This window comes from Dermacentor albipictus, chromosome 1, assembly GCF_038994185.2.
Source record: "Dermacentor albipictus isolate Rhodes 1998 colony chromosome 1, USDA_Dalb.pri_finalv2, whole genome shotgun sequence".
Taxonomy (NCBI): Eukaryota; Metazoa; Arthropoda; class Arachnida; order Ixodida; family Ixodidae; genus Dermacentor; species Dermacentor albipictus.
The window spans coordinates 305,111,828-305,138,415 of record NC_091821.1 but is presented as its reverse complement, the minus strand read 5'-3'; the positions used below and the strand labels follow the sequence as shown (position 1 = coordinate 305,138,415).

The following is a 26,588-nucleotide window of genomic DNA, read 5'->3' as shown; positions in this document are numbered from 1 at the left end:
GTGCAGTCGAGGACGGCAGGAAACTAGGTGGGGTGTTGAAATTAGGAAATTTTCTGGCGCAATTTGGAATCAGTTGGCGCAGGACAGGCGTAATTGGAGATCGCAGGGAGGGGCCTTCGTCCTGCAGCAGACATAATATAGGCTGGTGATGACGATAATGCTGATGATTATGAGGATCATGATGATAATAATAGATAACCCCTGATGGTCAAACTTGATCCGGAACCTTTCACTACGGCATTCCCCGTAATCTATTGTTGGCTAGGTAGGCAGCGCGTGGTAAGAAAAAAACAGCACTCGCCACTGGTGGCTTGTGAAGCACAGATTGGGCGAAGGAAAGGTTGGGGCGCGAACGTCGTGCAGGTTCACCAGAGCCTATGTGAGTGGGCGCGAGTTTTACTCATGGGTCGTGTGGTTGAAACTGTTCGTAACCAACTGTACAGTTTTGGAAACTTAAACCCACAACTTAATTACCAACGCAGTATGTCGGGTTGTGCCGCGCTACTGCCCCAACCTTTCATTTTACCTGTTGAAGTGATGCGGTCCACCCGATTAAGTCGGCTGTGGTAGGGTACAGGTACATGGTCTTCGGTAGAATGCGCCATGGTTACCCATATCATTTCTGTAATGGGAGATACGAACCCGTGCTAGCATCAGTAAACGTAGTATGCCAACTATATGCGGGAAGCGTTTACTGGCAGAGGTGCGAATTGAGAGACAGTCTTGGAGCTTCTTGAAGCAGTTGTTCAGGCGGCCTCGTACCTAGTTTTGTGCAAATGTTTCTTCATTAGACGGGTGAACAGCAACTCGCGCATTTTGGCGTCGCAGCCCGTTTATTTCCAGCGCTGTGGTCTCAGTAACTCGAAGATGTTCGCTGGACCTGAAGGAATCTGAGAGCCCGCCCTCTTCAAGTGATTCGAACGCCAGATTGATGGGAACAGAGGCGCACGAGTCTTCGCAGCAAGCTTAATATTACAGAAGGCCGCCAGCCAGTGACAAACAGTTTTCACGAAAGTACAGCTTTGTAATTTCAGTACCAAACTCCCATGCGCGACACAGTTGTAGCATGATAATCAGCTGTAGCATAACCTATTTGCTGGTGTCTCGCTTTTCCGGTGAAACATGCGGTGGTGCCCATTATGGTCACGGCCTTTCATTTCAGAAAGCTAGCGAAAAAAAAATGGAGTGTCGTTTTTCACCTGTCATAAAAGCTGCCTACCGCTTTGTTTGTATTAAGGAGACGTCGCCTGATGTCAGCCGCTTTAACCCCTGCACACTGCTCACGGGTTACTTACTGTACAGCCATATTCACATCTTTATGACTAGGAGCAGCAAGCTCGGCTACGCCTCAAACAAGAACTTTTCTGAGTGAAGACGCCTTCAGAAATGCGTCAGTGCTCGTAAAATGAGAGAGAGAGAGAAAGAGAGAATAAATATAGTTATTAGGTAAATGAAGCTTTGGGGAGGCGTCCTTAATCCAGAATGCATTGATCTCGGGCCCCGCTCAGGGCCGCAATCAGCCGTTTCTGATCCTCGAGGCCGGAGCTGGCCAAGGCTCTCTCCCAAAGCTCAGGGGTGTGGTAAACTGAAATGCCTCAGCTTTCTGCATCAATTCGCGCTTTTAGTTCGTTATTCGTTCACATTTTTGTGCTGCCGTCATTGTGAATAGGAGATCACAGCAAACACTTAATGAAATATTATGCTATAATATATTTGGGGCATCGGATAGCGTATTGCCATAAAACGCATCATGTGCCTACGTAATTCTACTGCAGGACGAATATGTAACGCATTTGTCCCAACTTCAGCCAAACCGACCAGACATACTTGCAAGTTTGCTTTTAAAGCTAATCTGTTACCACACCTCCCATCCGCCTCTGTCGCTTTGCGCTCATTTGCCTTAGCAGACCACGACTTGTCTGCGATGACGATAAAGAAGTGACAAAGCCTGTAACAGACCTCATGAAAGTTGAATGAGGCGTACGTAAAAGCATAGTTCGAAAACGCTGATGTCATTTTTCTGTGTGGTGGTTTTGTATTCAAACCAATTCAAAGCAAAGGCTGGTGCGCTTACTGGCTTCGGCTACTTCTTATCGAAAGTTGGCAAACAAAACTGAAAGTTCCAAATGCAATGTATAAAAGTGAATGTACGCAAATAAAACGAGCATCTGCGCAGTTCCGCACACTTCGAAATGAAGGCCCAGAAGTGAGTAGAATAGCACTCAGAGACACACACAGTTGCTTATACAAATAGAAATACGCATGATATTCCGAAACCACGCACATGCGCTGACAGTTTTGCAGACGAGATGACTAACGTGTCTGCATACATAGAGACATAAGAGAGCATATAACTACAGACAATGTCATTACTGCAAACATGCACAACGCATAAATATTATAACGTGTGGTAATAAATAAATCTAATAGCGGTTGTGGTTTGGTTCTCGTCTAAACGTGCTTAAAGCCCTGTACTCGGTGCAAGCAACTGGCAAGCCTTAGTGGCGCAGTCCATATCGCAATTTGCGCGACCTCTCGTCCATGAGTCAACCATTGCGTAACAACACGAGAAGACGTGACAACTCCTCCCGAACTATGCACTGTCCTTCTGTGAACGCTACAAGTTGCACACGTGCATGAGAGAATCTTTTTCCTTCTATTTCGCTGAACATATATGTTCCTCTCTGTATTGAAGCACAGACAGTACGAGTTGTAGTGCTCCTCGTCGCCCACTTTATTGCAGTCTCTGCAGAAGCGAGGATTTGCGTGCCCACTCTTCGCCACGGTGTAGTGAATGAGTATTGTCCCAAATATATACGAAAGCGTGGCTTGGTTTCACTTGAGCCGGTTTAATAACTCCTAGCTCGTGCGACTGAATTCGGATTGAGTGGATGTGCCGGTTAATTGTCTCAAAGAGCAGGTCATCCTTGAGTACTTTTATTTTTCGGGTCCTTCCACAGTGCAACAACATTTGGCTGTGCCATTGCCAAGGGTACGCGAATGAGCGAATGCCCACTCGAATGTGATGCTGAAACCGTTTCCATCGAAGTCCCTTAGAAGCATCAGCAACTGTCCACGAAGCTCGTTCAATGGGAATGCACGAGTTGCCCAAGCTTTCCGTTAAAATTCGCAATTATAATAACGTGGGGACGAACAAAAACCCTAAATTGACTTGGTAGCACCATCTTGGTCGCAGCTTCATAGCGCAAGAAAACACACGTATATACGCGTGCACTCGCGCACACAAACTTGAAAGTGCGTTTGGGTTTCTGGCGCTCTGAAGCTGTTATCAAAATGAATTACTATCTAGCACCACTACTAGTTCCTTTAAGTCGAGCGAAGACGCGGAATCCAGTACGCAGCTGGTAATTTGCCAGAATTCGCAACGCCTGATGCATTTCTGTAGACTTTCACGTAGTTTAGATTAGCTAAGTGCTCCAAAATCAAAGGACTAGCCTCTGCAAAGCACCAGAGGGAATATAAACTCCCGTGTGTAGACCAGGAAAGCCGAGGTTACACAAACGGCGATTGTTATGAAGCAGGGCACATCAACTTGAAGACTTCTTTTGAAGCGCCAAGCTGTATGTTTGTAGCACAGCCTCAAAATAAGATTGACGACTATTGCGCAATTCTTGCGGAAATGCGGTTACGGTTGTATCGTGCGGTGCCACAGGAAAAACATGACCAGAGGCTCCAAGCAAGGGGAGCGGAAAGCGTCCCCGTTTATTGAACAGCCGTGTATATATACACTAAGTGGGAGAGGGGTGTGTTCCCTCACCACCATGTGTCATATGCGATACCGATACCGGTCACGTCACACGTGCCGTAGATGCGAAGCGAGCGCTGCGCTAGATACGATACATCCCCTTTTCTTTCAAAGGAGGAAAAAAAAAGACACGGGAAAGAACATTAGTAGAAACGAACATTTAGAACGCCACTTAGGAAACTTGCACAAAGCTTCGATTATAAGTAAGGCTCCGCGGGGGCCTTGGTTCTCGGGTTGACCTTCTGAACGCAGCTTCTTGGTTGTGTTGCAAGCCTGCAGGAGCATTGGATGACGCGGGAATGTGGCCAGTTGTGACCGGTGACTCTCAGCATACAGCAGCAACGATGCCGCAGTATGCTGAAGGTCTTTCCTCACCTGCTGGGCGGAGGTCTTCCTCGGAGTCACATAGGCATCTCTGTCGAAAAGCTTCTCTTGTAGGCAGCAGATGTCGTCTTCAGTGATTATGTTATACGACCGGGGATATGTCGCAACTTGAACGACTTGACCTTTAATTTTTTTTAACTATTCATAATGTTAGCCCAAAGGTCGATACAGGGTCGAGTAATCATAAAGTAAGCTTCAAAGATCGCTACAAACACGAGCGCTACACAAATCAATCCACAAAATACAACTGCTTAGGTGCGCGAGTTTTACACAAGAATGTAAGAATTGTACAGCAGGCACCGAACAACCTTTGGTGGCCCACGCCCCTTCTTTGAAGCGTACCGTGTCTCGAGGGTTGAGCGTTGCTAGTTGTCGGCTGCAACGGTCAGTCTGACAACGCTTCTGCACGCTGCGACCTGGGCATGGCCGGACGTCGGGCAACGTTGTCCGTAGTCGTCTTCCTTGAAGTACTTCACCAGGTGATGGTCCGGATTCCATTGGAGTAGATCTGTAGGCGAGAAGACCAAGCCAAAGATCGTGATTCATTTGAGGGCTTTCCTTTAAAATCCTCTTCACTACTTGCACGCCTTTTCCCGCCAGACCGTTGGAGTGGGGGTACCGAGGGCTGGAAGTGGTGTGGTTGAAGGCGTACCTTCGGGCAAATACAGCAAAAGCGTGGGAAGAAAATTGTGGGCCATTATCCGAACAAACTTCAACTGGTATGCCGTATCTAGCAAAAATTGCACTTTTTTCAATGACCGTCTTTGCGGTAGTATCTTTTAGCAGCTCTACTTCAGGAAAGTGATAATGCATCATGGATGCACGGGTATGACAATCCACCATACTCAAAAATATCGATGCCGACGCGATGCCATGGTTTATCAGGTACTAGGCGTAACTTTAATAGCTCTTGGGGCTGTCTGTACGCGTAGGTTTCGCATGCAGAAGACGTCTGTGCGAAATCTTCTATGTCACGGTTTATTCCTAGCCAGAAGCAGAGATGCCTGGCCTGTGATTTGCATTTATTGATGCACAGATGGTCTTGATGAATGCGTACCAAAGTTTATTTCCTCATCGTAGCCGGAATTACAACGTTGCACCCTTTTAAGAGGACTCCGTCCACGTGAGAAAGCTCTCCTTCAATTGATTTCCAATGGCCTTGGAGTTCTTTTCCTGCCTCCAAGACCACAAGAACGTGCTTTAATTCTTCATCCCGAGTAGTTTCCGTAGCCGACCTCTTCCAGGTGTTATCGGTGACAAGCGAAGAACCAACAGTTACTGCGTGCATTTCAGTGTCGTCGTTGATGAGGTCGTTTTCCATGATGGGTCCGGTAGTTGCACGTGACAGCAAGTCGGGGAGAAGCAGTTGCTGCCCTGGTGTGAACTGAAGTACGTCATAACGAAGAAGGCGCAGGAAAAACCACTGCAACCTCGGGGGCATGTCTCCAATGGCCTTCTGCGAGATGGCGATCAACTTCAAGAATAAACGACCGACCATGGACAAAATGGTTAAACTTCTCGCATCCATGTCGCCGCCATCGCCTCCTTTTCAATTTGCGAGTAACGTTGTTCGCACTCTAAGTGCCCACGAGGCATACGCGACTGGCTTCCATGTGTCCTGGTGGCACTGCAATAGCGCTGCACCGATGCCGTTTTCCGATGCACCACATGACACCTTTGTTTCTTTTGTTCGATCGAACACGGCTAGTAAAGGCACTCTACTTAGACTTTCGCAAAGCTGCCGCCACTCTTCAGCGTGATTAGGCGTCCAGTCAAACGCAGTATTCTGCTTTATAAGATTTCTGAGGAGCGTCCTTTGGGCCAGTGACTGCATAAACTTGCTGAAGGAATTCGTGGTTCCTAGCATCCCCTGTACTGCGAGCTTGTCGGTTGGCGGTGGAATTTGAATCATCGATTTTGTCAGTGACGAGCTTGGATTGATGCCTTCCTGGTCAATGACGTCACCAAGAAACTCGATTTAACCGACACCCATCGAACACTTGTTCGGAATAAATGTCAGACCGCCGCGTTCTGCTGCTTGCAGTACCGACTGCCGGAGCCTGTCATGCTCCTACCTCGACGACCCCAATACCAGTACATCATCAACGTATAGTCTGACCCCAGGAAGGCCTTCAGTAATTTCATTAGGCGTTTTCTGAAATACCTCAGGCGCCGATGCTATACCAAACGGTAAGCGCAGAAACCTGTGGCGCCCGAATGGCGTTGCAAAGGTGCAAATTCGTGAGGTTTCCTTGTCCAGCGGAATTTGGTGATTGTAGCAACCGCTAACTTTACTTCTATGTCTTCCCTTTGCGGCATTGTGTAATGTTCTCTCTTGATGCATCGGTTCATCCTCCTGGGCTCGATACATACCCGAATTTTGCCGTCTTTCTATCAATGACCAATGGGCTTACCCAGTTTGTGGGCTCGGTGACTTTGGTTATGATGCCTGCGCACCCCATGCGTCCCAGTTCTTCTCTCACGGGTTCCTGTAGAGCCAGCGGCACTCGTCGGGCTGCTTGGACGATTGGCGTGACGTCGTCACGTAGAACCATTCGATAGACCCTTTCAACGCACCTGGTTCCTGTGAACAAGTGGCGAAAGTTCATTGCGACTTCCTCAGAACTGCTCCGAGATATTGCGTGTATGCGCGACAAAAGTCCAAGATTTTCGCTAGCGTGTAAGCCCAGGATGGCCTGATGCCCCTTAGACACCACGAAGAAGTCGAGGGCGGCGCAACGATCACCTAGTGATAATTCTGTACGAATGACGCCATCGTGCTTGATAAGCCCTCCGCCATACGAACATAACACTGCGCTGCTTGGTTTCAGGGGCGGCTTCGGGCGAATTTTAAGGTAGCATCGGAAAGTTAGTAGATGTGCTTTCGCTCCTGTGTCGACCTTGAATTCAAGTCGTACGTTCTTGATTTGGGCGACAACTGTCCAGTTGTGTTGGCATGCTGCGCAGCTTGACACTTCCAGAATGGCAAAGTTATCTTCACCGCCCTGAAGTTCGCCAATATCGGCAAATCGCCTGCAGCAGCCTGTGCATACGTGCACACTTAGGACACTTGTAATGCCTGGGCAACTGACTTTCTTTACTTGGGTGTTGCTTACGCATCGCGTCAATTTGGCTTTCGTCCCGTGCCTAAACTTTTTTGTTGCGCTGCTGTCGCTTCAGCTGCTTTAGCAACCTGCTCCGCCTTAAGTAAATGCAGCGTAGTGTCCCGCATCAACCTTTCTCGAAGTTTCTCGTCGTTAGTTCCATAAACAATTTGGTCCCTAATGATTGCGTCCCTTTGGGAGCCAAAGTTCCATGCTCGTGCCTGGTTCTTTATGTCTCGCAAAGAAGGTTCGAAAAGCTCACCAGGGGCCTGGACTAGCGTACGGAAAACGTAGCACTCATGGACTTCTGTCTACTGAGCCGAACAATATGCATCGAACGTCGCGATGACAGTGGCGTAGTCATATTCCTGCTCTCATATTCGTCAAAGCTGAACGTGTTGAAGAGCTCGATGGCTTCCTCGCCTGCAACGCTCAGCAGAAGTGCTGTCTTCCATGATTCCATTCGAGGCTTACCTGTTGGCTGTTCTGATGCGGCGAGAAAAAATTTGAACCTTTGCTTGAATGCCTGCTAGTTCTTGGCAATTTCACCAGCCGAGCTCAGCGGGCCTGGTGGCTTCAGGAAGTCCATGGGGCTGGTCTTGTAGTATAATCTTCCGTTCACCAAGACTGGACGTCGGCGTTCATCCCACTTCTGACACCATCTATCGAGCGGTGCCGCAGGCAAGACATGACCAGAACCTCCAAGCAAGGGGAGCGGAAAGCGTCCAATCAACAGCCGTGTATATATGCACAAAGTGGGCGAGGGTGTGTTCCCTCACCACCATGTGTCATGTGCGATACCAATATCGGTCACGTCACATGTGCCGTAGATGCGAAGCCAGCGCTGCGCCAGATACGACACAACGGTGGTGCACTCGCCAACACGGAAGTGCTAAGTCAGCAGCGCTTTAGAAACCCAAAGCTGCCGCGGCAAGGACTCGGCTTCGTGCAGCACAATTATTCTTTCAGGCGGGTCGAAGAGTAGCCGAAGTGAAACAGCGACCATTCCTGTAGACAACTGCGAGGAGTTCACGGTGGATCGTCGACCGAAAATGCAGGGATGTTAACAAAAAATCTGACTGGTCATGACCGCTGTGAACGTGTACACTGGTGGTTTGCCCGGCACACGGCTGCCAAGTTCTTGAGTGCATGAAGGCTTTGTGTCGATGCCATAGCAACATGCTGCTTTGATGTCCGGCGATGGTAGAAATATTAACGCATTATTTCGGAACAAGGCGAGCAGCTGCTGCGTTGCATTCGTAAGTCCACGTTAACTTATTCATGAAGCTCTCTGGGGGTGTTGCAACTTGCATAACAATCGCGAATTTTCGCTTTCAAACGTAATCATCAATGACTATAATATAGAAGTTAATTTGCGTCCACCCAACACCAACAGAAAACAGCTTTCTTGTTCGGTATTTCTCACCACTAGTCCCAAATTTTTATTTCTCTCGTCGTACTCACGTCACGTCAAACGTACTGCGAAACTGCTATGGAGAGGTTCGTTCTCGCTTTCGTGCGGCTAACGCCGGCATGCGGCAGCGTGCTCGGTATCAGTAAACTACGCAACTTGCATGAGAGTTGCGAATTTTTGCTTTGAAACGTAATCATCAATGACTATAAAATAGAAGTTAACTTGCGTCCACCCAACACCAACAGAAAACAGCTTTCTTGTTCGGTATTCTTCACCACTAGTCCCAAATTTTTATTTCTCACGTCGTATTCACGTACTCACGTCAATAGGCAGCAGCCGCGGTGGAACGTGGACGCGTTCCAACACTTCTTTCTGGAATTTTGGAGTTGCGCAAACTTGACCCGGTGTCATCCTGCTGCGCAAGGAAACATCGGACTTCACTGCTGCACGTGCAGATACCTGACCATCTAATCACTGCTGCATGCGATCATGACGGCTTCCATGTGTTCCGTCATCGTTCAAAAGCTACCAGGGCGCCACCGACAGCTATAAAAAAAGAAACCAAAACTGACCCCTTCTTCAATTGGCAGCATCGGCGGTGGAACGCAGACACCTTCCAACACTTCTTTCTGGAATTTTGCAGGTTGGTTATCATTACCTGTCTGTCATCTGCGTATTGGTACACATGTCTTTTGTCGCAGCTGCTGCCACTCTTGCTGATCTTTTAATGCTTTCTTGTAATTCATGACACTTTTTCTGTGCCTTCATCGTTCCTATTTTTTCTTCTCTTCTTGCGTCATAGCTCTACGTTGCTTTGGTTGGCGTTATGGTGCCGGTGGACGTAATCTGTAATGGGTGATATCAGTGGTACCTATTGTGCAAAGTGTGAAAAAGCTATAGAAGCTGACTGCCGATCGTTAACATACAGGGACTGCTTGGGGCAATATGACATAGGTTCCTGTTCTGGCGTGTCAGGATCTACATATAAATTTAAAGGGGACAGCTATAGACAGTCCTGGAAATGTACGGCGTGCCGCAAAACGAGAACATCTGTGCCCAGTCCTAGGGAACCCCATGATAGCACTGTCATGGTGCTTGTGCTCGACCTTAACGCGAAATTAAATGTGCTTCTTGCTCTGAAGGACACTGTCAATGAGATGGAGGCTTTAAGAAAGCACATTTCTGCCCAGTACGACACGGTACTCACCATCGTCGCCGAGCACTCAAACAAAATTAAGCAACTAAAAAAAGAATTTCCAATCTCGAAGAAGCTAGAACAGATTCTGAACCTAGGAGAGTGCCTGCTGCTGTAAGTGACTTTGAATACCACAGTCGAAAGTTGAACCTTCTAATTCAGTGACTGGCGAAACATGAGATTGAGTGCCTCATGACCAGAATAAACGACATCACTGAAAAACTGGAACTTCATCCTCTGAACGAGCAGATCGTCTCCGCCGTTCAACGTCTTCCTTAGCAAAAACATAAGACATCAGCCGTGCTTGTTCGCTTCACGCAACAGTTGACAAGAGACAAATGGCTCGAAAAAAGAAAAGCTGTATCAAGTTAAGAATCCGATACCTACATATCCGAAAACCTAACCGGGTATAATAGATCGTTGCTCAATGTTGCGAAGGAATGGGCACGCAAAACAATTTCAAATTTGTGTGGCATCTCAATGGAAGAATATTGGTCCGGAAAGAATATGCCCATGTGCGTGTAATGAAGACCCACACCGATCTCGAAAAGCTGGAAGTGCGATACTGAAGTGCTGTCCGCACCTTTGCTAGTTTTGACATGGCTTCTGTTGATTCGTTATCCCCGTCTGACTTTTCGCACTTCGTTGGAAAAAATCTTCCATATCATTTGCCACTCAGTGCGAAACAAGCATGACATGCTTAACCTGTTTTTCAGCAGCTTGACATTTCAGTTCGATTTCATCATGCTGTCGAAACGTGGTATGACTAGCACACAGTCGTATGGCAACTGCCTAAATATCAATGGTTTACCAAAAACAGAGAAACGTCACGCGGCGGTGTTGTCAGTGTGGTTGTCCGTGATAACATCGATGCAAAGTGCATCAATGAATGTTGCTGTAATACTGATGGCTATGAAGTCCTAACAATCTTGAGTGGTCGAACTGCCTACTAAGTTTTCTACCGTCCGCCAAGCGGTAATTTAGACCATTTCTTTCCGTTTCTTGAAAAGTTCTTTCTTTATGTGGGTGAATTGCAATTTAAACTGGTGTTGGGTGATTTCGATATGAATATGATGCTCGAAAATCCCGTGAACAGAAATTTTGAGGCAGTTATACACGCACATGATCGCTTCAATGTCATGTCATCACCTGCGTGAACTACTCACAATACATCAACGTGTATTGACCTATTCATTACAAACACAGCTTTCATCATGATCATCATCAGCCTGGTTATGCGCACTGCAGGGCAAAGGCCTCTCCCACACTTCTCCAACAACCCCGGTCATGTATAATTGCGGCCGTGTCGTCCCTGCCAACTTCTTTATCTCATCCGCCCACCTAACTTTCTGCCGCCTCCTGCTACGCTTCCCTTCCCTTGGAATCCAGTCCGTAACCCTTAATGACCATCGGTTATCTTCCCTCCTCATTACATGTCCTGCCCATGCCCATTTCTTTTTCTTGATTAACTCGCGTTTGTTCCCTCACCCAATCTGCTTTTTTCTTATCCCTTAACGTTACAAACATCATTCTTCTTTCCATAGCTCGTTGCGTCTTCCTCAATTTAAGTAGAACTCTTTTCGTAAGCCTCCAGGTTTCCGCCCCGTAGGTGAGTACTGGTAAGACACAGCTATTATACACTTTTCTCTTGAGGGATAATGGCAACCTGCTGTTCATGATCTGAGAATGCCTGCCGAACGCACCCCAGCCCCATTCTTACGCTTCTGATTATTTCCGTCTCAGGATCCGGATCCGCCATCACTACCTGCCCTAAGTAGATGTATTCCCTTACCGCTTCCAGTGCCTCACTACCTATTGTAAATTGCTGTTTTCTTCCGAGACTGTTAAACGTTACTTCAGTTTTCTGCAGATTAATTTTTAGACCCACTCTTCCGCTTTGCCTCTCCAGTTCAGTGAGCATGCATTGCAATTGGTCCCCTGAGTTACTAAGCAAGACAATATCATCAGCGAATCGCAAGTTACTGAGGTATTCTCCATTAAATTTTATCCCCAGTTCTTCCCAATCCAGGTCTCTGAATACCTGCTGTAAACACGCTGTGAATAGCATTGGAGAGCTCGTATCTCCCTGCCTGACGCCTTTTTTATTGGGATTTTGTTGCTTTCTTTATGGAGGACTACGGTGGCTGTGGAGCCGCTATAGATATCTTTCAGTATTTTTACATACGTCTAGTCTACACCGTGATTCAGTGATGCCTCCATGGCTGCTGAGGTTTCGACAGAATCAAACGCTTTCTCGTAATCAATGAAACCTATATATAAGGGTTGTTTATATATTCCGCACGTTTCTCTATCACCTGATTGATAACGTGAATATGGTCTATTGTTGAGTAGCCTTTACGGAATCCTGCCTGGTCCTTTGCTTTACAGAAGTCTAAGGTGTTCCTGATTCTATTTGCGATTACCTTACTAAATAATTTGTAGGCAACTGACAGTAAGCTGATCGGTCTATAATTGTTCAAGTCTTTGGCGTCCCCTTTCTTATGGATTAGGATTATGTTAGCGTTCCTCCAAGATTCCGGTAGGCTCGAAGTCATGAGGCCTTGCGTATAGAGGGTGGCCAGTTTTTCTAGAACAATCTGCCCCCCATCCTTCAACAAATCTGCTGTTACCTGATCCTCCCCAGCTGCCTTCCCCCTTTGCATAGCTCCCAAGGCTTTCTTTACTTCTTCCGGCGTTCGAATTCATCTATACTATTCTCTCCTTCATTATCGTTGTGGATGCCACTGGTGCTGTATAAATCTCTATAGAACTCCTCAGCCACTTGAACTATCTCATCCATATTAGTAATGATATTGCCGGCTTTGTCTCTTAACGCATACATCTCATTCTTGCCAATTCTTACTTTTTTCTTCACTGCTTTTAGGCTTCCTCCGTTCCTGAGAGTATGTTCAATTCTATCCATATTATAGTTCCTTATGTCATCTGTCTTACGCTTGTTGATTTACTTCGAAAGTTCTGCCAGTTCTATTCTAGCTGTATGGTTAGAGGCTTTCATACATTGGCGTTTTTTGATCAGATCTTTCGTCTCCTGCGATAGCTTACTAGTATCCTGTCTAATGGAGTTACCACCGACTTCTATTGCACACTCCTTAATGATGCCCACAAGATGGTCGTTCATTGCTTCAAAACAGCTTTGAGTAAGAATAAATCGGGGGTGCTTTCCTGCGGCCTCGGTGACTATATGCCCATATTTCTGAGTCTGAACCATGCATGTCAACGATCAACTGCCACTGATACCTTCGTACATGCGATTACGCAGAATGCGTTAGCAAATTTCCGTGCCGAATTAGGAAGCACGGACTGAACGGATGTTTATATGCCACACAAATTCCGTATGTCGCATATGAAAGCTTCCTCAGACTATTTTCCTCTTGCTATCACAGACATTTCCCCTTTATTACTAAGAAAAAAAGAACTTTCCAGGATACGCAAGCCGTGGGTCACAAAAGAACTTCTCCGTAAAATAAACAAAAAACAGCCTTTGCTATAAGTTTATCAAGTTAGGAGATCCAAAGGACTGGGAAGAGCCTAAATGTTTTCGCAATGATCTCGCGAACGAGCTGCGCAGCGCGAAGAACCGTTATCATACTGACTTGGTCAACTCATGCGATGGTGACAGCCAAAGGACATGGAAACAGCTGAATGTTATCAGCAATCATGCGCCTATTTTCCAGTCACCTGTGTCGATTGGCAGTAATGGTGCTCAAATAACTTTCGAGTCACTACCTGATGCATTGAATGATTTTCTAGTCAGTAATAATAATATTCCCATATGCATGATTGCCTGCGACTACATAAAAACAAGGGTTCCAAACACGATTTTCCTGCATCCAACGAACGATTCAGAGTTAACGTGCCTTTTTTCTGAGCTGAGCAACAGCCGTATCCTGGACGTAGATAATCTGCAGATAAAGCCAATTAAATATGCCCTAGACCTTGTTGCCCCATTGCTGGCATACATATACAACTTAGGCCTTCATGCCAGACTCTTCCCGCACAAAATGCAACTCGTTAAAGTAATCTAGTTATCCAAGCCTGGTGACAGCACTCCGATGAAAAATTACAGGTCCATATCCATTTTGCCAGTCTTCTCAATAGGCCTGGAAAAGGTTATATTTAAGCGTCTTTCTGCGTTTCTCGCAAATAAAAACTGCTGAATTCACTGTCAGTACGCCTTTCGTAAACACCGGTCAAAACAGCGGGCCCTGTTGGATCAAAAAGAATTTATTCTCAAAAGCATCGACGAGCGCTTGCTCACGCTTGCAGTATTATCGGGTTTTACGAAAGCGTTCGACCGCATTAATCATAAGCGTCTACTCAGCAAATTGACCAACTATGGTGTACGCGGCGTTGCCCTTCATTTAATTAGATCGATTTAATTAGAGTTGATTCAAATAGGGCTCTTCGGTTAACCCCCTTTCTTTTCGTTTATTACATAATGAGGGTCTCGAATGCGGCAAGATTGATACCTGCAGGTAGCATGTGTTGGTTTACTGACCAGTTGCCTTCACCAAAAAAAGATCACGTTCTCGTGACGCCTGTAGCAGAAACGACGTTCCACGTCCGCCGCCAAGGTCTGAGTGGTGGCGCTGGCCAACACTCCCAGGGTTCTACTATGACACATAAATACCCAAGAGAGTGGATGAGGAAACGACACCGCGGTAGCTCAGTTGGTAGAGCATCGCACGCGAAATGCGAAGGTTGTGGGATTGTTCCCCACCTGCGCCAAGTTGTTTTTTCATCCACTTTCATTTGCATTAATTTATCGTTTATTTATTCCATTTATTAAGCATAAGTAATTTCCCCTATGTTGTCCTTGGTGTCAGTGTTTGTTGGCTTCTTATGATATGAACAATAAAAATTGGGCTCCTCGGTTAATCCCCTTTTTTCTCGTAGAACACTGGCATGTAACGCAGCAGCGCAGTAATTCCGGAAGGCAAATGATTGCTTATACGCTGCCTGTCCTTCTCAACACACTGATCACAGATGATATTGATGTTTGATCTGTATCTGGTTTGATCTGGTTTGATGTAACTGATCTGTATAATTATTATTGCTGCAAGCGCTAGTTTTATGCTTAATACTCTGAACTTTTTCATCACAATATTAGCTTCGCTGCCTCATATGTTATTAGGATACATGACTGATCTGAGTGCAGTATTTTTTTTCTTCATACTGCTGATTTCTTGATATTATGTAAGCTAAGTAACTTGCTTAGGTTTGCCATTTTTTGTTAGTTTCTTTTGCGTTATTTTTATTCTTTTTATTCTGCTTTATTGTTACCATTCCTCATGCACTGTTGTTCCCCCTGCTTATGCCATGAAACGGGCTTTAGCAATCAGTCAAGCTACTGACGCAGCCTTTTCCCTGAATACCTGCCCATATGTAAATATATTTTGTTTATGGGAAATAAACCACTCACTCACTCACTCACTCACTCACTCACTCACTCACTCACTCACTCACTCACTCACTCACTCACTCACTCACTCACTCACTCACTCACTCACTCACTCACTCACTCACTCACTCACTTACTTTACTTTACTTTACCGGCTAAATATTTGAGGTCTCCTAGGAATTCGTACTGCTGCGCTGGGAAAGAGCACCCAACAGCGCAGTCTGGGCAGAAATTTCAAATGGGCCATACTGCGCGCAGTCAGGGTATGTGACGAATCATCACTACGAACGACAACCAAACAACCCCCTTATGATAAGTCCTTCCAAAGAGTACCAGAACTCACTTGGTCCTATTTCTCATCCTTTAATGCATCACTTGCTCAGATTGTCACGCATCTGCCAAAGATTCTTGATTATTAGTTACTTATTGATCGCAAAGGTCTCCTCATAAGCACAATGAGAACGCGCGTTTTCTGGCGTATATTTTTTGTTTGTTTGTTTTCTTTTCTTTCGTCACAGTGCAGCGTGGGGACCATTCTTCGACACCCCGCACGCATGAGTGCCGGCATTCTCGACCTGACGCCGAAAGGCATCGCCTAATACCTTCGAAGAACACCTCTTCCCTTGCGAAACAAAACCCAGCGTGGCAAGAAGCTCGGCAGGGAGAACCTTCATTCGATTTCGGTGGGCCGCCAGTGGAGGACGACGTGAAGCGGGTGAATGTAAGAGATGGATATGGGGGAAGTAGGAGAAGGGAGGGGAGGGGGAGAGAGCGAGATAGTCGGGCGGCGGCGGTGCACCGGCAAAATGCCTCCGCGCCTTCATTCCTGGCTCGGTGGCGCACCTGCCCTAGCCTCTCGTGACGTCACTCATGACGACACAAGCGATGCGACGTTCTTCTTGCCTCCCCGCGGCCACGACCAGGGCGGCACCCCGCGTCGGCGGCCGCAAACATTGATCGCAGTCTGCCGGCTGACACGCTCGGCCTCGGACGGAGGAGACGCTGTCGTCGTTCCTCTGCCTGAGCTTGGGCCTTCTCCGCATAGCAGAGCCCGCCGACGATCCCGCGCCTCCAGCTTCCGCGCGGCGACAGCGAGCAGTGCCGGCTGCAATGCGAAGCGCCTGGGCGCGCGTCATCGACGAAACGCGTGGTCTTCCGTTGCTGTCCTGAGCGCTGCACTTTTCTTGTTGTACAGGCTTGAGCACCTGCCTTGCGTCGCGCTACCGTCTGAAGCGCCATCCCCACCGCGGGAAGTGAAGGTGCTGCTGGACGCGTGTGCTTGATGCTACAACGTCTGCCCGTTCCCGGGTAATTTCGTTCTTTCTTTTTCGTTTTATTCTTGGCACCGCTTCACCGGGGCCACGGACTGTAATTTTGTGATCGGTGCTCATCCGAGTGCTGCCGGAAGTGGCGCGTCGTGTTGGGCAAGCGTTCAAGGTGTCGTGGAGATGTGAACACTCGAAAGAACTTCGAAAAGGATCTGGATTTACGTAACTGTTCCTCACCGGCTGGGGTGGCTCATTGACGGACCACTGGGATTACCGCCACCGTGATGGCTCAGTGACTGCCGTCGTACTGTGCGAAACGTCCGAGTTACGTTGGTGACGGCGACCGTCTGCAAGCACGTTCCGTCTGCCAAACGTGGATAACCTCCTCTTCTCAGACAGCCATAAACGTGCTTAACTGTAACGTGCTGGCGATTGCCCATCAGCGCTCTGCGACACTCTCACAAGGAATTCCTACTTCGTGGTTGTCAGCCAGTGCGTTGCGGCATTAGAGCTTGGCTGCTTGCGTATGTTACACGGCACCTTTGGCCTCTATCTTTAGCTGGCATCTAATGCTTAGAGGGGCAGCAAAGCGCGGAACGTTTCTACTGAACATTACGTGGTAGGTGGCGGATAACGGGAGTTTCTCACGTTCTTGCAAGGTGGAAGTGCGAGCACGATTGGATAACACTATGAGGCGTTCCTGGGTGCTCCTGGAGCCACTGTTGCTGTGCCTCGTCGTCGGGTTTGAAGTGAAGGGGACGCAGCTGACAGACACGACGGAGACAGCACCCACGGCAACCAAGGCATCGCTAGTCCTGCCCGGACCAGGTACGTGCAACTTCTTACATGCTATTTGCTTCAGTGTTTCCTGTATACGGTTCTGAAACTTCTGTTTTGTGGACGTTTGTACCTTTAATGTCCCTCAACTGCACTTACGCACTGATGACGAAGTCATTGTTGCAATTTTCACGCAATCTATGCAGAAGGCGTTGGATATGGCAAATAAGTTCTGCGGTATCCCGCAAGGGGGAGGAAAGTCCATGAAAAGAAAAACATACCAGAATAGGACTACTGCGAAGTTTCTTATGAGAAGCCTGTATGGATTTCTTTTGTGGCCTCCTACTATTTTGGGTAGTCGTCAATATTTCCTTTCATAGAAGGCATTAGAGAAATCGCCTAGTCCTGACGGCAGGAACTATTTAATCATTCTTCGCATGCATAGGTGGCACACCTTGTATACGACATAAGTATGTTTTTCCGCATAAACAGTCTGCAAGGTTTCGTAGAAAAACGAAGCTGAAGAAGAGCATTTCGTGCTATATTGCGCTGCGCTTGCGCATTGAGGCGCGTCGGTCAGAAGGCTCTTACGCGATTCCGTCTCTTCTTGCGCTCCTAGGTGTCTTTGTTGCCTTTTCAGTTGATGCACAGTGTCGTGGCAGGCATATGTGCCTTAAGGATTGGATGAGTGACAATTAACGTATAGTTCTTCGTCTTTACCCGCTGCATCTTGCCGCCTTAGGTGGACTGGTAAAGCTATATAGACCTCAATCAATCGATTAATCAAAATTACTATTCAACTCGGGGAGAGAAAAAAGTGCAAAATAAAATAAAAGAACATGACAGATAAAGGGAAATTTGCATACGAGGGCCGATCACGACTACAGTTCATTCATGAAAATGTCGTTTCCGTAAGTACGACTGTTCTCTCCGACATGTTTCTCTCCGTTGTAGAAACTGTAAAGAGAAGAAACACGGCTTTAAACCTTCTTAATGTCCCGGCTGCGTCCATATCGTGAGATCTCGTACTATCAAACCCGGAACTGCTGAGAGGCTGAACAGTCGCGAACAGGGACGACATAAGAAAGGACATGGTCATAAAGAACCGAGCGATTCAGCCCGTCCTTTGAGACACCTCTTCTATTGACCTCCCGTGCTGGGTCAGCCGTTGATTGTTGAATCGTGAACTAGCGAGTCCGTACGAAACTTCTTCGAGCGCGATTCCTTGTCTTCACCGTTGAAGGCGAGGCCCCCGACCACGTGCCAAATCGTGGCGAACTTGGTTTGGTGCTGGGCACGCAGCTTTTCGGCTATTTTTATCACATCCAGATGCGCGCGCACACACGCCGGTCTGGATACGAAAAGAAGATGCGACACCTTCGTCTTCGTATACAGCTATGCCCGAAAAGTGCGGCGTAACACGGACTGAGCAGTGGAGACGAACAACACGGACCGGAAGACGCATGTCCTATTTATTTTCTTCGTCTTTAATCTTTTGCCCGTGCTACGTAGCGCTCCACTGGTATAGTTATGAATCCGCACGAACGCATTCTGCTTACGTCTGAATGAATCCGCACGAATCATTCTGCGCTAGCTTCTTCGTACGCAAGGGCGCACTGCGGTTTCAAGTTTTCCGGCCACAAAGAACAAATCTGTATAAGAACCTGTATTGAACAGCACCAAAAAAAAAAAGAGAGAGTGTTAGACAGTTCCTTCTTCTCGTGTAACTAACGTCTGCTTCTTTTATCTTCTGTATCAGACTTCGTTTTTAGTAGTTCAGGGTAACTGGAATTATTCTCTGGTTGACGTACCCGTATTTCCTATTGTTTCTGTTTCTGGGCATTTAGAATAAGGGTACATATAACAAAAATAAAGTGGTTTTAATGGGCAAGTTGGTAATTTATAAACGAAATGTCAAGGAAAAGAGCTTGATGAAAAGGAGGTCCAGTCGGCAAAGGAGCACCTTTCGTCTTAAACCATTGCAGTGTCAGCTTAGCCGCACCGGGGTGTTTATTGTGCACTTGCAATGCACGATGAACGTTGTGCAGGATTGCAGCAGATATCGACTAATAATACCCTTAACTGCACGTGAGACAAGTGATTATCGAATGAAAACTCTCTCACGCTTGACTACACAAGTGTGTGCGCTCGTATTTTCATGTTCTCGTATATATATATATATATATATATATATATATATATATATATATATATATATATATAATGTACAGAACTTATAACCTCAATGATAGAAGGACATGCTGGTGCACAAATTAGGTGCTGATTGCTTCTTGAAGTTGAACAAGTGCTACAGTAACATGCATCGCTTTGAGTATTTCATGAAATTTTGTAGAACAAAGCGCAGAATAACAGTTATAGCACATACGATGGCGTTATCACAAGCAAGTCTAAGAGAAAGAAATTTTATTGATAGGATAGACAGCGAAGTCGACCTGAGCTTATATGCGCTAGTGTGCTGCACACAGTCTAAATTACACCAAGACATCACAAAGGGACTCGCAAAGCAACGGCACGAACGACAATAGCACAGAACACAGCAGTATTACAGAGAAATACTCAAGCAACATTGCTAACGAAGATAATATTACACGTCGTAAACAGGGGCAGTACAAATAAACTTTTTGTAAAAAAACATGTTCTTTTGACATATCCGCAGTTAATAACGCCCAACAACGCTACTATCTTAAAAAAAATGTTAAAGACTATTAGAGAGCCACTTTTGCACGACTCTTGTTGGCTACGAGCCCAATAATATTGACACGTGTACTTGTCTTTATCGGGCGACAAGTATTGTCGCCTAACAAATGTTATCGCACAGCGCGGGACGCGCCTGCATGTGTCCGAAGTTTCTGGAAAGTTATCGATGCTTCTATCCGCTGTCTGTTGTCGCCGAACGTTGTGTTATCTGATTTCATCGCTTGACACGAATGGTGTAGAACATTTTAACCCGCCGTGGTTGCTCAGTGGCTATGGTGTTGGGCTGCTGAGCACGAGGTCGCGGGATCGAATCCCGGCCACGGCGGCCGCATTTCGATGGGGGCGAAATGCGAAAACACCCGTGTGCTTATATTTAGGTGCACGTTAAAGAACCCCAGGTGGTCAAAATTTCCGGAGTCCTCCACTACGGCGTGCCTCATAATCAGAAAGTGGTTTTGGCACGTAAAACCCCAAATATAAAAAAAAAAAATAAAAAGAACATTTTAGAAGGCATGCGGGTCCCAACGTTTAATCTGGAACATTCGATGATTGCTGTATAAAAGCCGACGCGCTTGATCCGCTGATCAGATTTTCGACGATCGCCGAGCGTGTTCGCCGCTATCGTTGCGCTATAAGTGTAGCCTGTTTTGTGGGCACAGGTTCGCCCAATAAAAGTTAGTTTTGCCTATCACAGTATTGCTACTGTGTTCTTAACGTCACCACCACGTGACAATATCTTAATAGTAGGGACGATTTAAGTCGGTGTCATTGTGCGTCACGATGCGGGCATACTAAAATAAGGTCATATGTGTTTCTGTCAACAAAACCACAATCATACTGCAGAATTTCAGCACGGTTAAACGGCTAGTTTTGTGTAAGAAAATGTTTTCCTTAGGCGGCGCCCAGCGGCAATCAATGAATAAGGCCTTCTATGGTGTCTGCAAAAGTTAATGGAATGTTCAATTCAAGAAGAGGATCATATAAAGTAAATCAGAGATCATTAAATTTATGCCAGATCACCTCGTTCTACACATTTTGAATGGTGACGATTTTCGTATACAGCGAAGTTCATTTACTCATAGTAGGAGGGAAATCATATAATATACGTCTGTGATCTGCTTGTCGTGCTGCTCCATTGGCTGCTGTCTTGAGTCATCGCTCTTTATTAGCACTGTTCCTTAGCATTTTTTATTATAACAGTAATGTACCTGGTCTACTGTAGGCGTACCAAATGCCGCAGATCTTCGTTTAGAAAAAAGCATGCGCAGGTTATAACTCATACTACTACTACACGTGCACTTATCACACAAAACATAGCGAGTTCATTGAAATCCGGTCAACGAAGCGCATGTTTCGTCGCGCCTTCTAAAAAAAATTTCACGAAACATTCTCATGAAAATAGTAGAACTTCACTGCAAATTCGGCAGAAACCGGAAGCAAAAAACGAAAGCGTCTTATTTCGAACTTTTATAGTGCTAAATTAAAAATTCGCGCAGTGAATTACTGGGTTAGACAACGAAAGGGGACTGAAGTAGTCTTGCACTTAAAATCTTCTACTCTTGTTTTGCGCGACGCCCCAAATCTTTTTTTTTTCATGTGTCTGATTGATTACCAACTCGCTGAATATTTTTTTGTGTGTGTGTCTTCTCTTTCTGTCTTTATTTCATTTTTACTGCGATAGTGCATTTCTGCCGTGCGCGTCGGCGTCGCCGTGATGTCCCGCACAAAGTCCAAGAGCGCTAACAGTGTCGCCGCGCACCTCCTGCTGTATGTGAGATTGAAAGCTTGCGAGAGTGAGCAGACGATGGTGGCTCAATCTTGCGCACGCAATGGACGATAGCGGGGAAGAAGCACGCCATCTTCCCTCGTGCGCAATAGCACCGTGGGGGGGGGGGGCGAGAGAAGGGGGTGAAGGCGGCCTACTCCAGCGGCGGCTATGTATGGCGCGGCCACGTGCGCCCTACCTTGAAAGCAATCCGTGATAACGACAGAGTGCGCCGAGTGCTGATAGCTTGCTGTGCGCGGTGGTCTCGCCGCTTTGCTTGCGTTGACGCGAGAGGCCGCACGAAGCTCAATCCGCTCGCTGCTGCTGCCGCGCTTCCTCAGTCGAACCGCTTGACAACGACTGTGCCCGGCCATGGAGTGAAATGTGTTGATGTTTGCTTATGCGCGCGTGATAACACGCTTGTTAATTCTTCAAGTCCCTGAAGGATTATCTGTGCTTAAGTCCCTTAAGGATTATCTAGTGTATTCAAAAGCAAGCGTCCATCGCTGAAGGGCCGGTAGTTGCACAAGTAATCAATGAAGTTTGTTTGAATTCCCCCCCCGCCCTCCCACACACACGCGCAAAAGTATCCCAAGACATCCAACTCAACCTCATCGACAAGGGCGAATAACTGCGTAATATGATGAACACTGAACAGGAGGCATCAGCGTTACAAGAAAGGTATATGTAGCCGTACTAACAGAGAGCTGCGAATTCATTGTGGCGTTTCTTAAATAATGACAATGAACCTGCATAAGCGACTTCAGTAGCGGCTAGTATTGACATTTGTGCTGTCAACAGTTGTGATCGTGTGCATGTGCTCGGTCTGTCTCTCTCTGTATTTCCTTCTTATTATTTCTCCTTCCCTTGTCCGCCAGTTTAAGGTAGCAAACAAATTTTCAATTCTGGTGAAGTTCTCGGCCGTTCTGCTTTCTTTCGTCTGTCTTTCTCTCGTCACAGCCCTAACTTAATATTCTGTCAAGTAGTTCAAACAAAAATACAGAGTGGAGCCACGATTCATAATTTTGTTGTCTGTTCATAATTGTAGCTCGATTTCTGCAATAAAACGAAATGTACCAATGATATATTAGGTTCGTAATAAATGAGTTAGTTATAACAAGTATTTCATTACAAGCGTATACAGATGTAAGCTGTTCTGAAACGACATACCTAAATACAGCATTTACTACGTTGCGGTTCCTCATTACTACACTGGTGTAGCGTTAGCGCTAATCGTGGCCGATAATGTTGTGCGGCGAAAGTTCTGTCTTCCTTGCATCCTACTCACGGGCTTGTGCAAGACTGCCTGTGAGTACGGTGCAACCTTGAAAGGAGCCGCGCGAGCTCGTGACACTGTTTTTCTGGCAAATAAGAACAGAAGTTACTGCATGACACCTTTTGTCGAAATGATTTCTTTTGAGAGACCTTTCCGAGATATTGTCGTCTGTATGTTGTTTTCTTATTTTCATTTTTATTTCAGGAATTTTAGTCAGCCGTATGGTTTTTTGTTTGAAGTAAGAATAGAAGAAAGAGAGAGAGAGAGAATGGTATTTTCTAATGGGTGCTGGATATGTTTGCCCATACATACGCTTGGCATGTAGGATGTGCTGGACTATAGTAAGCTAATTTTGCATGCCGTGCAACAGAGCAAATTTAAGGCTGGTAAGCACCCAGTGTCCTTTACAAAGTTGCTGCGGACTTGTTCAATGCCATTGTTTCGTAAGTTCAGTGGTTGGACACAACCCGCTGGTTTCACGTATGGGCAAAATACCTGCGCCAAAGAGAAACCAGTAGTCGTAATGACTGGCATTGCAATGGCCAAAAATCTTATTTGGTGCAGCGAAATTTCGGAACTCGTTTCCAATGGCATATACATGGATAGCCCATTGATAGTTTCATTGGTAGTTTCTTATATAGTTCCTGACATAGGGATCTTGCCAAGCTTGGCACCACAACTAGTTTCGCAAACACGGAAGGAAGAAATATGCTGCAATGCAGAGAGCGCCTTTTGAAGGGTGGCATCTAAATAGAGCGAATTTGGCGGTGGTACAAAAAGCGGAGCAGGCCATTGAGCGACTGATTGCAGTTCAGTCCTCGCGTTCCGGTTCGCGCTTTCGTGGAAAGCACGCGCCGGTCTCTGCGCGTCAAGGACCGCGAGTGAAGCAGCGTCGCATCTTGTACGCCGTGGTCGATATGGGCGGCGGAGGCACGGGAGTCGTTCGATTATCGGCGAAGACTCCTGCATCCCTGCGGAGTGCCGAGCACCGTAGTTCTCGATCGAACGACGCACCCCAAGCAGCTCGGCCGTTGGCATTCTGTAGCGACGCACCCTTCCTTACGGATACGAAGGTATACGCGCGGCTCGCATCAATCATTTAGCCAGAATCCAATAGAAACCCAAAAGAGTGCCTCGCCTGCTTGGAAGGAACGCTGGCTGCCCAGGGAAGCATGCCGCTCAGCGATTATTGCATTGTTTAGCCGCGCAGAAAACCTGATTTTTGCACCCAGGGATCGAAAGTTCACAGAGAGCGGCATGGAGTTGGCATTTCAGGTATATGGCGAGTACAATAAGTACGCCATTAGCCAAGCGAGGAGCGGAAGGTGTGTGTGCATGTGCGCGTGTTTGCGTCCGTCTGTGTGTGCATGCGTTTGCGTGCATATTGTTAAGAACGGCCAGCCGCAGTACAAGTTTGCCAGCATTTACGCCAGTGGTGGCAACCTCATCTTGGAATTCCGCCGCCAACCACTAGCCACGGCGTCACTAAGTCGACTTTCTGTCATGAACAATATGCACATCCTCCACTCTCCATCGCTTCAGCTAGGATGCGTTTGACGAAGCAGGCTTTGTGCTGAAACCGTCACCGTTACGCTCTAGCCTCGTCGCCGATGTGACTGAAGGAGTTCGACGAAGCAGGCTTTGTGCGCAGCAGCACAACGCCGACCTGATCTGCTACGGTTGGGGGAGTTGACGCGGAAACGCCGACGCATGCTCCTTCCCACGCACCGATCAAGACGCAAGACAACGCGCTACCCGGAACGGCTCCGAGTTCTACGAAGCCCCTCTGACGTCGGCTCCGGACCATCGCACCTGTGTGTATGCATGTGTGTGTGTGTGTGTGTGTGTATGTGTGTGTGTAGACCGTGCCGCGGTGAGGCGGCTAGTTTGCGATGACTAAACGAACGTTCGCGTCACCTTGTATCACGGGAGGACCGAGTGTTTAAAAACTGCTGTTGTGCGAGTGCTCGACACACTTCTCTTAAAGGAACACTAAAGGTTGCTATTAAGTCAACGTGGACTGTTGAAATACCATCCTAGAAACCTCGAAACGCTTGTTTCGTGCCAAGGAGAGACTTATTTTAAGAGAAAATGCGTTCTGAAGCATCCGCCTGTATACCTCTAGCGCAGTTCAAGTCGCCCGCCCTTTGATCGAGGAGTACTGACGTCTTGGTCTCATAGTGACGTTGCGCCATCGGTGAGTAGAACGGCGTCCGCAGACGGCGCTACGGCTTTTCTGCGCAAAACGCAAACGCGCGGCCAGAAACAGAGCCAAGATAGAGCCGACAGCAGAGCGAAAGCGGCAGTTTGGTGGCTAGCGGAAGGAGAAACGCGCGACCATGGGGCTCTCTGACATTTGTTCTCCGCTGTGAGCTACGCGTGTTAACTTGTCCTCTACGAGGGGGAGGTCGGTCATTTGGAAGGATTAAAAGTCGAGGACAGAAGCCGGAAGCGTTTGTCTGAGCTGCGTGCTAGTACTAAAACCGCAGTGTATGCACCCACAGCATATCATTTTAAACTTAGGGGCCTGGCAGTTTGGGCGAGCGTGTAATGCTTCATGTTGTAACGGCACAGTGCAAAAAAAAAAACGTGTACGCGAGATGAAGAAAGGATAGGGCGAACAGTGACTTCAAGTTTCAAGTCATCCCTCGCACTGTCGTACTGTCCCTTTCTTAGCTTGAATACAGCTATTTTCCCGCAGTGGGACTACTGGTCCTAGCAATCCCATAATGATCACTTCTGGACCCTGTTTTATTTTCTCTGTACATACCTTTACATAAGAAGTTGCACTTGTTAACCTAGTCTACAACGTATTTACTGCACTAATCAGCATACACTATAAGCTGTAAATATATGTTCGAACGCAGCAGTGATGCAATGCAAGGGTTGAATGCATTCACAAATTTCTCTTCTGGAGTTCTTTTCAAGAACAAAGTGGGACGTTTCATGCCTGCCTTAAGAAGGTCAATGTAAGCTTCATTTTAGATGCCATTTAACCTTCAGAACTGCTCTATAGACCCGAACATTCAAGTTCTGATGAACCGTATTAGACTTCGCTTTAAGCTTCTTGGGCTTCGCACCGTTTCCATCGTGCTTCATCGTAGCCGCGAGCATTCTAGTCCTCTGCATTGGCCAGAAGGAAGCGTTCAAACGACACCGTTGCTTTGTCTTATCCGACACCTGTACAAACTGCTGATCATCTAACATCTTCTTTGTGATGTTGTGAATGTCATTGCTAGTCCGGAACGTCACGTTCAGTTCCTGTCGGATTCGAAGCCTGAGCACCATCATTGTCATGTACAAGATTTGACTTGCCTAGTCTACCCGGCGATCAGTGCGGTGAATCTCGCTGGCTGCATTATCAAGCTTTGTTACTCGAACGCTGGGACGTATGCATCAGTGTTGGCTATTGTAGATCAGTGGAAACGAGAGCTCCACAGCATCGTTATTCAATATTGTACTAAGTGGTCGCTTCCCTTCGCCCGGACTTACATCGTAG

At 46.9% G+C, this 26,588-nt stretch overlaps 1 protein-coding gene across 2 annotated transcripts in view; it reads left to right on the top strand.

The window, feature by feature from the left end:
* The first annotated feature begins 9,155 nt into the window (after positions 1–9,155).
* Positions 9,156–26,588, top strand: part of LOC135907231 (uncharacterized) — a 454,989-nt gene continuing 437,556 nt past the window's right edge. Inside the window, exons 1-2 of one of the 2 annotated variants that reach the window (XM_065438909.1) lie at positions 9,156–9,311; positions 15,804–17,381. In XM_065438909.1, coding sequence (XP_065294981.1) covers positions 17,243–17,381 — 139 coding nt within the window. In that variant the 5' untranslated portion in view covers positions 9,156–9,311; positions 15,804–17,242. The remainder of the gene's footprint in view (positions 9,312–15,803; positions 17,382–26,588) is intronic. The other variant, XM_065438910.1, reaches the window with a different exon arrangement.